General features: G+C 62.5%; 2 protein-coding genes across 6 annotated transcripts; both read left to right on the top strand.

Annotated features, from left to right (window-relative positions):
* The first annotated feature begins 181 nt into the window (after nt 1-181).
* Nucleotides 182-3,465, top strand: CATIP (ciliogenesis associated TTC17 interacting protein). Of its 3 annotated transcripts, none has more exons than XM_027637465.1 (9): nt 182-486; nt 723-935; nt 1,062-1,117; nt 1,441-1,527; nt 1,700-1,870; nt 2,044-2,168; nt 2,263-2,339; nt 2,440-2,528; nt 2,879-3,465. In XM_027637465.1, the coding sequence occupies exons 1-9, from the start codon at nt 423-425 to the stop codon at nt 3,128-3,130; spliced, it is 1,134 nt and encodes a 377-aa protein (XP_027493266.1). In that variant the 5' UTR covers nt 182-422; the 3' UTR covers nt 3,131-3,465. The 3 variants fall into 3 exon arrangements, with proteins under 3 accessions (XP_027493266.1, XP_027493268.1, XP_027493267.1); XM_027637467.1 differs by having other exon boundaries at nt 188-486; nt 2,833-3,003; XM_027637466.1 differs by having other exon boundaries at nt 242-486; nt 2,755-3,023.
* Nucleotides 3,466-3,478: 13 nt separating this feature from the next.
* Nucleotides 3,479-10,232, top strand: SLC11A1 (solute carrier family 11 member 1). 3 transcript variants are annotated; one of them, XM_027637461.1, is made up of 15 exons: nt 3,479-3,998; nt 4,575-4,693; nt 5,398-5,520; nt 5,682-5,801; nt 6,573-6,679; nt 6,757-6,827; nt 6,937-7,004; nt 7,139-7,294; nt 7,425-7,583; nt 7,757-7,846; nt 8,023-8,142; nt 8,723-8,779; nt 8,861-8,934; nt 9,383-9,536; nt 9,615-10,232. In XM_027637461.1, the coding sequence occupies exons 1-15, from the start codon at nt 3,959-3,961 to the stop codon at nt 9,723-9,725; spliced, it is 1,569 nt and encodes a 522-aa protein (XP_027493262.1). In that variant the 5' UTR covers nt 3,479-3,958; the 3' UTR covers nt 9,726-10,232. The 3 variants fall into 3 exon arrangements, with proteins under 3 accessions (XP_027493262.1, XP_027493261.1, XP_027493263.1); XM_027637460.1 differs by having other exon boundaries at nt 8,630-8,779; XM_027637462.1 differs by lacking the exon at nt 9,383-9,536 and having other exon boundaries at nt 8,630-8,779.
* The last annotated feature ends 530 nt before the right edge of the window (nt 10,233-10,762 follow it).

Raw genomic sequence — 10,762 nt, 5'->3', positions numbered from 1 at the left:
CACACACACACACACACACACACACACACACACACACACACACACACAGCTGGGGACATGGGATCACACCGGTGTGGGGTGGGTGATGCTACTGTATGGGACACACACACACACACACCCACCCCAAATAAAAGACTAGATCGATTTTATACCTGTTCGTCCCTTTCTCTCCACGTTGGTGGGGCCCCTCCGCGGGACACCCCGCCTCGGGGGCGCGGCCCCTTTAAGAGGTGGGGCCAAGCCGTTGCCTTGGAGACGGTGAAGCGTCGGGGGGCCCGGGGTCGGTCGGGGGTACCGGGGGTGACACGGGCCGGGGGCTGCACTGCTCCCCCCGGCGTCACGCCTGGAAAGGCACCGCGGTTCGGGGGAGCCACGCCGCCGCCTCACCTGAGGGTCCGGCAGCAGGAGCTCCCAGGCGAGGCATGGAGGGCGGGCAGGAGATCCCTGCCCTCACGGACACGGCTGCCGAGTTCCTGAGCCTCATCGGTGGGTGCCCCCTCCAGCCTCCCCGTTGTCCCCCGCACGCCGTGCCCTGGGGGGTCGTCGGTGCGGGGGGTGGGGGGCACCGGGTCCGGCAGGAGAGGGATGGATAGTGGCGACTTGAGCAGGATAAATGGGGAGGGGCTCGGCCCAGCCTGCGGAGAGGGGGGAAATGAGGCAGGGAGAGGCCCTGGGCAGGGGTGATGGTCACTCTGGGAAGGGGTGACCATCCCTCCATGCAGGGCTGAAGGAGCTGGAGCACTGCCTGTTCGCCGAGACGCTGGCAGTGGTGGGCACAGGGGACCCGCCAAGGGACAAGGCAGAGGGCCAGTGGTGGATGGCAGCCCAGTGGGCACCCTACAAACGGGAAGGTGAGCCAGTGCGGAACTGCATCCTGGTGCAAGCCAGGTTCCGAGGCTGGCAGGATGGCGTGCCTAGATCCAGCACCCTCAAAGGTGAGCCGGGGTGCTTTCGGGTGTCCCCCCCACCTCAGGGCTGGAGCACCCCTGTCTCACCAGCCCCCAGGGCTAGGAATGGGACAGTGCCAGCAAGATTGGCTGAGCATGGTTTTGCTCTGCCAGCCTTTGTGACCCCACAGCTGGAGACCCTGGAGCAGGAGGAGCAGGAGTGCTTGGAGGTGACTGATGTGGTGGTGGCATGTCCCCTTCCCCATGTTCTGCCCCCTGCCCTGGTGTGTGCCCTGCAGTGGTGCCCTCTTGGAGGATATGTCCCATGCAAGGCCACTCTGGGCAGTCTGGCATCCTCTCCCAGGCTCGGACTCCAGTTCTGTCCCACCAGCCTGGTCCCTATTACCTACTCTGGGTGGAAGTTGGGGCAGGGAGTTTCCCACAATGCTTCTTATGGGGTACCCTGACTGAAAGCAGTGCTGGGGTGTGCCACCTCAGAAAAAGTGGTGCCCTGGCTCTACCCTCCATCCTGTGCCCTCCACCCCTCCCACAGCTCAGACCACACCCCACAGAGAAGAGTACCCACATGGTGAGCCACCAGCATGGGATGACTGTCACGAAGACCCTCCGGGAGGGAGAGGTGAGGTTGAAGGCGGGAGATCTCTCCTGTCTGCCCCCCAGATGGGTCACATCTTGGGAGGGGGGAGCACAGCTGGCCTGTCTCACCAGGGGTGCCTCAGGCTCTGGGGGTTGCTGTCCCTGGGCTCAATGGGGCTGTGGCTTTCCCATGAAGTGGCCAGGTCTCTCCACAGGCAGAGCCACAGTGCCAGAGCTTCTCCTACAGCCAGGCCGAGCTGCGGGGGCTGCTGCTGGAGGGTGCCAGCCTCCTGCTGCTGCGGGTGCTGGCACGCCGGCACACAGTGTCCCCTGGCCTCATCTTCCCCACCATCGACACCGAGGGCCACCTCTGCACCTCCAGCTACGTGAGCCGCAGCAGGGGGGCCTATGGGGTTGGGGGGGTCTGGCTCAGGTTGGGAGTGCCAGGGTGGGATGTGGGAGGTGGGAGTGGGCAGAATGTGGTTGACAGCATGGGAAGGGCACCTGAAGGCAGAGGGGACTCTAAGACAAGGGTGACCTCTGGCTGTGCCCTGCCCAGTCTGCCCTGGGCATCCAGCGTCAGGCAGTGGGCTCTGCAGAGACGGAGGTGTTTGTGATGGAGCGAGCCGTGCACACCAGCACAGGCGTCTCCACTGTCTGGCAGAGCAGCTTCCTCCCCAATGGGTAAGGGTGAGGGTCTGACTGGGGGCACCCCCAGCCCTGCCAGTCTGGCAGGGACCCAGCATGGGGAGTTCATGGGGAGTTCTCCCCTCTGCAGGCGTTTGGTTCAGATGATGCAGGTTGGCTCCCCGATGCTGATGCTTCTGCAGGATGAGTCCATCCTCAGCAAGTCAGGTACTGGGGCAGGGAGGCTCATGCCCTTCAGCACGGGCAGCCCCTGCCCACTGTCCAGCAGTTGAGTGGGGAACACCCTGCCCTGCCTTTCTGCTGCCAGGTGGGTTTGAGCCCCAGCTCCCCTTCCCCAAAGAGCCCCTGAACTGGGAGGAGGACATCCAGCTCTGCTCCTGGTTCCTGGACAGGAAGGTGAGATGGGTGGACATGGCAGCAAGGCAACATGGGGCTGTGCCAGTCCCCAGCAGGGTCTCCCTGGACGTGCCCAAGGGACACACTATGGGGGGCAGACTGGCCAGCATCCTCCCTCACACCTTCTTATGTGTGGGAAAGGACCCAGGCACCCTGTCCCCCTCACCCTGGCACAGTGCCCGGGGGGATATGCATGTCCATGCCCACCACACCCACCCTGCTGCAGGAGGAGCTGCAACTATCCCATGCTGCCTACCTCCAGCAGCACCCTGAGGTCCGGGCGCTGCTCTCTGACTTCCTTCAGGCCTTGCTGCTCCAGCAGCCCCATGACCCCATCTCCTTCGCTGCAGAATTCTTCACCCACCAGCGGCCCATGGATACCCCCTTTGCCTCCACTGGGTCTGCCAGCCCTCTCCCCAGCTCCCCACCTGACCACCCTCCAGCTAACGGGGAATAAAGCTGCCAATACTGCCTGTCCCAGTCTTGTTTGCTTTGGGGAAACTGAGGCTCAGGGAGGGCAGGTGGTGCCAAGTTGTGTGCTAAAGCCCCACCATGCCATCTGGGTGGGACCCTGTCCCCCTCTCAGCTGTTCTAGCCCTTAGGGCTTAGGGTGGGGGTTGCCTGGGGCATATCCTCGAGTAGAGCCAGACTCACATCCCCTGCCCGACACCACCCCATGTGTAGACCTTGCCCACCTCTCTGTGGGGCACAGCCTGGATGGCAGATGGGTACCCCGGAGAGACAGCTGGAACTAACCAGGCACCCACAGGAGCATCTGAGGTGCTCCCCCTTCCACCTCCACAGCCACGAGGGTCCTGGGGATAAGGTCCCCACTTTTGTTGTCACGGCTTGACAGTGCAGCAACACTGGCACCTCATCTTTGGAGTGAAGGTCTCCACACCCAAGGGTGACATAAGCACCCTGTACCGCAGAGCTGAGTGCTTCCCCCAGCAGCTGAGGGTGCATTTTGATCTGCTTGTGCAACACATGCCTGCTTCCTCCTCATTTCCACTCCAATGGCATTTCCCCTACTCCCCTGTGGCCAGCCTTGCCTTCCCACTCTGTGAGAAACTGTCCCCTGTCCCCCCGACTGCTCAAGGAGCAGGAGCCCTGGCACGTGATGGAGGGTGACACGCAGGCAATGCTCCCACACTCCTGGTGTGGGTGCCTCGTGCGTGCACGTGTGTGTGAGTGGCAAAGAGGAGCAAAGGGGCCTCCTGGCACAGGGTGGGAACCAAGAGTGTGCACATTCATAGCACCCAGCCCCCAACAGCCAGGGGCCCTTTCCCTACCCAGGTCAGCGGGTAGGGAAGGAACACTTCCTTCTTGTATCCTCCTCCTCTCCTCCTCGGGGGGGCAGTGGGGAGGGTCCTTTAAAAGCTGGGCAGCAGGCATTACACCCAGTGTTAGGATCAGAGTGCTCCAGCAGCATGTCTGGATCAGCCCCAGCTATGGCATCACTAGAACCAGGTGAGCCTCACAACACTCGGGTCCCCTTGTGCGTCCTTTCCTCCCTAGACCCCCTTCCCTCCGCCCTGGTACCCCTGGTTCCGTTCCATCCCCCACTGGGGACTGTCCCCCCAAGCCTGTCCTGGATTCCCCCTCTGCCTCATCCCCTGTTCCCCCAAGTCCACCTGTGATTCAACCACATTCCCAGGATGTGGGTGGGCTGGGGAGGGGGAGTTAGGACCAGTACAAGCCTCTTGTCCCCACTCCATGCCCACCCAGCAGCAGGACCCTGAGCAGGATCCCCTCCTGCCCAGAAACACACTTGGTTTTTGGACTGGTCTAAGACTGGGCTGGGACCAAGCATTTTAGGGACATCTGAGCTAGAGGTGGCATCTGACCCCTTTGGGTAGCCACCGACAGATCCCATATAGCCACTGTCATGGCCCCCTTGGAAAAATGGTGCTTGTACCTCACAGGACTCATCACGAAGGGTCAGGTGGGACTGGAGAAAGCTAGTGCCAGAGCTGCCAGTCCACCAGTGTCCTTGTCCCCTTGGCAGGCTGCCACCTCCCCTCCTCCTTTTCCTTGCCCCACCAGGCCTCACAGGGTCCTTGAACCATGGCCAAGCGCAGAGTCACAGCACTGGCGGGAAGCACCCCGGCACTCAGGACCAGACCTACCTAGATGAGCTCATCAGCATCCCCAAGGGCAGCGGGGTAGGCGCTGCCAGGCTGGCACCTCTGTCTGAGGGTGGGAAGATAGGGCAGGGTCCAGTGCTGCAGGGAGATAGAGGTGGGAAGGAAAAGGGCCACCACAGCAGGGGAGATGTATCTTGGACATGCCCTGGGAACAGCATCCCCAGACCTGGCTCAGGCAAGTCTGAGTGTTTCCAGACTTGTTTTTCCAGATGGAGAAACTGAGGCATGGGGTGAGGAGCTATCCAGCCATAGGAATCACCCCTGCTCACACACCTCCTGGGCCACCCGTGGGTGAGCCCAGTGGGGCTCCCCAGGCTGACTGCACCCCACCAATCCTCCCATCCCCATCCTGGGGTGGTGGAACAGAGAAGGGGGAAGGAATAGGGTTCCCCTATCAGGAAGGGTAGTGAAAGCAGAGCTTTGCAGTGGGATCCCACAGGATGCAATTAATGGTGTCTGACAACCCTGCGACCCCCCTGCAAATCACTGTCCAACCTGTCCCCGGGTGGGATGGAGGGGCTCACTGCCCCTACAGCACTACTGCTAACAGAGAGAGACTGGGGGCAGCAGTTCCCCCCCTGCTCCAAACTGTCGGAGAAATGTTCTCCATGTGCCAAATGCATGCGTGTGGGCAGCACTGGGTTAAAGGGGACTGGATGTTCAACTGGGAGACACTGGGCTTGAAGAGGAGCTCCTGGCTCTAACTTGCTGCCTTGTACCAGTCGGGGTTCAGCTTTAAGAAACTCTGGGCTTTCACCGGTCCCGGCTTCCTCATGAGCATCGCCTACCTGGACCCGGGCAATGTGGAGTCGGACCTGCAGTGCGGAGCAGTGGCAGGGTTCAAGGTGAGCCCTGGGCCCCCTGACTTTGGGATCAGGAAGTAGGCAGGGGTTTCGTAACTTCTCCCCTGCCAACGGCCGTCCAGCACCACGGCTGCTGGCTTCCCCAGTCCGGGAGCGGGAAGCCGGTACCCAGTTGCCTCCCTCCCTCCTTCCTACCCTCCCAGCTGCTGTGGGTGCTGCTGTGGGCCACTGTCCTGGGGCTGCTGTGCCAGCGCCTGGCCATCCGGCTGGGCGTGGTGACTGGGAAGGACCTGGGCGAGATTTGCTACCTCTATTACCCCAAGGTGAGCAGCCACGGGGAGCCCCCTGGGATCACAGTCTGAAGGGACCTTGCGCTTGGGATGGTGACAGTCCTAGCAGGGACTTGGGAGGCTGGAGAGGAGCAGGAAGATGCTGCGAAAGCCCTGCTTCTCCAGGGGCTCCCCAAAGTCCCCCAAGCCCCGGTGCCCCCCATCTGGTGCCCACACCCCTGCGGTACAGGACCCTGGGGAGGGGGGGAGCTACCTCGGTGTCCTGGTCCGACCTGGGGACATGAGAGCGTCCCCAGCGAGGGGTGAGCCCAAGCGTCAGGGCAGCGACTCGCTGCCGACACGCAGTTCGAGCCTGGGCGAGTTGGGGTAGGAAACTGGGGGGGGCTCGAAGGGAGGGATCACATGGCGAAGGAGGGGAGGAGCTCAGGGTCCCTTTTAGGCGGCAGGATTCTGCTGGTGGGTGGAATGAACGAGGAGATGTTGGCTGAATGACAGGCCCCCAAAAGGAGGATGCATCCCTCTGCCCCGCCCCCCCCCCTCGAAGCATCATCTCCAGACAGCTGGGTCCTATCCTCAACTCCCACTGGGGCAGGGATGGGGGTGCAGGCTGAGATTTAGCATTCATCTTTCACCCTGAGATTGTCGTGTGAGAAACTAAGAGGCATCTCCTGGGGTTCCCATGTTGTTCTGGGTGGCCTGCCACAGCCTGGGGACAGGGATTTCCACCCAGGATGCTGTGCCAGCTCACCCAGGGCCAAGCCACACTGTGGGCTCAGACACCTCATGGTGCCCTGGCCCTTCCAGGTGCCCCGTGTGCTGCTCTGGCTCATGATGGAGATTGCCATCATTGGCTCTGACATGCAGGAGGTGATCGGGACAGCCATTGCTTTCAGCCTGCTCTCAGCTGGCCGGTGAGCCTCCCCATGGGGATCCCCTAGCCTCCTCCACAGAAGGGCATGTATCTAATCTCCCCCTTGCCATCCTGCAGCATTCCCCTCTGGGGTGGGGTCCTCATCACCGTTGTAGACACCCTCTTCTTCCTCTTCCTTGATAAGTACGGTGAGTGCCAGGGTGGGGGGGATGGGGTTACACTCACCCAGGCAGCCCTGGTGCCAATGTGACACCAGTGTCCCCTGCTCCATCCCACCCCATCTCTTGACCCCTCTAGGGCTCCGCAAACTGGAGGCTTTCTTTGGCCTCCTCATCACCATCATGGCCCTGACCTTCGGCTACGAGGTGAAGGGGGGAGCTGGGGACAACCCTTTTCCTGCAGGGTACTGGCAAGGGACCCCCATGTGGGGTGTTCCCACTGGTACCAGCCTGCAGCAGGAGGGTGGCAGCTCACAGTGCCCCTTCCCACTGCCCCCCAGTATGTGGTGGTGAGGCCAGTGCAGGTGAAAGTGCTGAAGGGCATTTTCCTGCCCTACTGCCCGGGCTGTGGGCGAGAGGAGCTGCTGCAGGCCGTGGGCATTGTTGGCGCCATCATTATGCCTCATAACATCTTCCTCCACTCCTCCTTGGTCAAGGTGAGACCAAGATACTGCCATGGGCACTGTCCCCCCGGTGGGGGGACATTTGGTGGGGACCAGCTGGTCCTGGCTGCACGACAGGGCCGCTCCACTGACCCTGTGACACCCATGTCACTACCATGCCCAGACGCGGGCAATCGACCGGTCCAAGAAGCAGGCAGTGCAGGAGGCCAACATGTATTTCCTGACTGAGTCCTGCCTGGCCCTCTTCGTCTCCTTCCTCATCAACCTCTTTGTCATGGCTGTCTTCGGCGAGGCTTTCTACCGCCAGCGAAACGAGGACGTGGTGAGTGTCACCTTGTGCCCACAGGGAGGTGACAGCTGTGCCCAGCTGTGGAGATGGGCAGGGCAATCATCCCTTGGAGAATGAGTATTCTCTGAGACATGGGGTGTGGGGGTCCCCCAGTGTCTGTGGGGGCACTGGGTGGCTGTCACGCTTTTGCCTGCCATGTCTTGCAGCACAACAAGTGCATCAACAGCAGCATCAGCCACTATGCCGACATTTTCCCTGCCAACAACGAGACAGTCTCTGTGGATATCTACCAGGGGGTGAGTGGCACCTGGCTGTGCCCAGTGAACATCCATTCCCATTCGGGGGACACATCACTCCCCCCACCGACTCCTGGGGCTGGGGGCTATTGCAATCCCACTGAAAAGCTGGGAGATGATGGGGATGCCTGGAGTGGGGGACACTTTGGGGTGCTCACTGGAGCGTCCCCACACAGGGTGTCATCCTGGGCTGCTATTTCGGGGCAGCAGCATTGTACATCTGGGCCATTGGGATCCTGGCAGCAGGACAGAGCTCCACGATGACCGGGACTTATGCAGGGCAGTTCGTCATGGAGGTGAGAGACAGGGATCTTGGCCCTTGCTCCCACACGGAGCAGCTGGGAGCAGGGGAATCACAGGTGGACCCTGGGTGGGAGGTTCTATGGGCAGCACATTCCCCCAAAGAGTATTGAGAAGTGTTAATTGTCCCCCATTCCTGCAGGGAGCCGGGCATGGAGCATTTCCCACCTGGTGGGTGGCAGCTTGCTAGCACCAGTGTCCCTGGTCCCTAGGAGGAGGGATGGGAACAGTGCCCACCCACTTCACTGCATTGCCACCCCCGCCCCCTGTGACACTCTGTAGTGCCCCACGCAGTGCTTCCCTAATTAGATCCTCTGTTAATGAGCCGGAGCTGACACCTAGTGGGGCCCAGCAGCCCTGCAAGGGCCCAATCAGCACAGAGAAGGGGGCAATGCCCCCCATGTTCCTCCCAGCCAGTGCCTGGGGATCACCCTGACACGGTGCCTCAGGCATGGCAAGGGTGCAAGTTTTGCCGTGTCCCAGGGCTTCCTGCAGCTCCGCTGGTCTCGCTTCACCCGGGTGCTCTTCACCCGCTCCTTTGCCATCCTGCCCACCGTTTTTGTGGCTGCTTTCAAGGATGTCAGCCACCTCACAGGCATGAATGACCTGCTAAACGTCCTGCAGAGCATCCTGGTAAGGGGGAGGGAAGGCATCACCTGCTCCCAAACACCCCAGCCTGGTGACCATGCCCCCCTCATTCCCCTCTCCTTCCAGCTGCCCTTCGCTGTCCTGCCTGTCCTCACCTTCACCAGCCTGCACCCGCTCATGCAGGACTTCACCAACAGCCTGTGAGTGCCAGGGCAAGGGGAGGCACAGAGGGGGGCAGAGTGGGGCACTCCAGCTGCAGGTGTGTCCCTTTGGCCCATCCTGGCCCCCTCAACCATGCCACAGGGGCAATTAGCGTATGGACCTCGGAGGGGTATGTTCATTCCCACCTGCCCAGGGCAGACGAAGTGGGACAGACCCTGTCATCACCCTCTCCATCCTTCTCCCAATGCCTCTTGAGCACCCCTGGGTCCTCAGCATCCTCCTGGCACTCCCAGCCCTGGACTTGGAAGATGGACGAAGCCCACACCAAAAGCCCTGGGGTGGGAGTGAAATATAGCTGTGGGGTGCAGAGATGTCCCAGTCAGGGTCTTGCTCACCTACAAACCCAGTTTCCCCAGCCGACTGTGCACAGCAGCACACGGGGTGGGGGCCCTGCCGTGGTGCTGATGCCCACTGCCCTGCCCTCAGCCCAGGGAAGGTGCTGATGACCCTCATCACGGGACTGGTCTGTGCCATCAACATCTACTTTGTGGTGGACTTTCTGCCGACACTGCAGGGCCTGGAGTACCACATCCCCCTGGGCCTGCTGCTGGCTGCCTATGTAGCTTTCATCGCCTACCTGGTAGGGTTGGCACCGCGGGATGGGCAGGGAGAGCATCCCTGGTAGGTGCCCATTAACCTGCCCTCTTTGCCCCTGCAGATCTGGACATGTAGCATCGCACACGGAGCCCGGTTCCTGGCCCGGGGCCACCACAGCCACTTCAATTTTGGTGTCACCCTCGACTCCTCAGCCCTGACAGGGACCCGGTGACAGAGCCCTTCCACGCTCACTGTCGCCCCGTACCTGCCCAGCACGGCCTCCTCACATCGGGCACTGATTTGCTGACACTCCAAGGCCAGGGATGATGTTCTGGCCAGCGATGCACCCAGCAAGAAAGGGGTTAACACCCGCACAGACCTCCCCTCAAGTTTTTAGAGCCCAGCCCCCTCTCCCCCCAGTTCAGGGGTGCTGGTCCAGGCTGGATGCGAGTGGGGGCGAGGGGAATAGCAGCGGGAGGTGCCCCCATCCTTTGGCACAGACGCTTCCCTGAATGAGCCGCGTCGGAGACCTCCCTTGCTCAATATTGCCGGGAACCGCTGGCCCCCGGGACCGCTAATTACCGCCGGAGACCGCTAATCACCGCTGGGGACCGCTAATCACCGCCTGGGACCGATAACCATCCCCACCACCGGCGGGGCGAGCCCGGGGACTGGCTCCAGCCCCACGGGGGGCTCCGAAACTCGGAGACAGGAGGGCGGCTGATAAATGGCGTTTGTAGCCCGGCCTCGGCCTCGCTGTTGCTGCGCGGCCCCTGGGGCGGGCTGGGGACCCTTTCGGCTTCCCCGTATCCCGGGGACGGCCCCTCTGCCCCGGGCGAGGTCTCCCACGCGTGGCCGTGGGGGCGGAGGGGGACTCAGCGCCAGCCCTTTGCATTCCCCCGGGGGGAGCGGGGCGGTGGGGGGGGGGGTCCCACCGTGCCCTCCCCGCCCCGGATGCCCCGTTTCCCGCCTGCCGGTACCGCCGGATGCGGATGCGGGGCCACTCGGGCCCTCCCCGGGAGCGGCCGTCGCCCCCTGCCCCGGTCCCTCACCGCGGGTGGGGGGTCCCGCCGCGCTTCGCCCCCCGCCGCGGGCCGCACTTGTGAGACGCTCCCTGGCTGTTTCAAGGCCCCCCCCCCCCCCCCCCGCCCCCCCCCCCCCCCCCCCCAAAATCCCGCTTCTCGATCCAGGCCGGCCAGGAGGAGGAGAGGGGGTTTGGGGGGCCGAACATTCCCCCCCACACACACACACACACATAATGCCCCCCAC

The sequence above is a fragment of the Corapipo altera genome, unplaced genomic scaffold, assembly GCF_003945725.1.
Source record: "Corapipo altera isolate COAL_440 unplaced genomic scaffold, ASM394572v1 45, whole genome shotgun sequence".
In the NCBI taxonomy this organism is placed as follows: domain Eukaryota; kingdom Metazoa; phylum Chordata; class Aves; order Passeriformes; family Pipridae; genus Corapipo; species Corapipo altera.
The sequence above is the reverse complement of the archived record's forward strand: the minus strand, read 5'-3'. Positions and strand labels throughout refer to the sequence as shown.

Bases quoted from the DNA above. Each gene is read 5' to 3' on its own strand.
- CATIP (XM_027637465.1), top strand. From the start codon at position 423: ATGGAGGGCGGGCAGGAGATCCCTGCCCTCACGGACACGGCTGCCGAG. The intron at 487-722 runs GTGGGTGCCCCC...CCCTCCATGCAG, and splicing joins CGAGTTCCTGAGCCTCATCG to GGCTGAAGGAGCTGGAGCAC. The intron at 2,529-2,878 runs GTGAGATGGGTG...CCTTCGCTGCAG, and splicing joins CCTGGTTCCTGGACAGGAAG to AATTCTTCACCCACCAGCGG.
- SLC11A1 (XM_027637460.1), top strand. From the start codon at position 3,959: ATGTCTGGATCAGCCCCAGCTATGGCATCACTAGAACCAG. The intron at 8,780-8,860 runs GTAAGGGGGAGG...CTCTCCTTCCAG, and splicing joins ACGTCCTGCAGAGCATCCTG to CTGCCCTTCGCTGTCCTGCC. The intron at 8,935-9,382 runs GTGAGTGCCAGG...CCCTGCCCTCAG, and splicing joins CAGGACTTCACCAACAGCCT to CCCAGGGAAGGTGCTGATGA.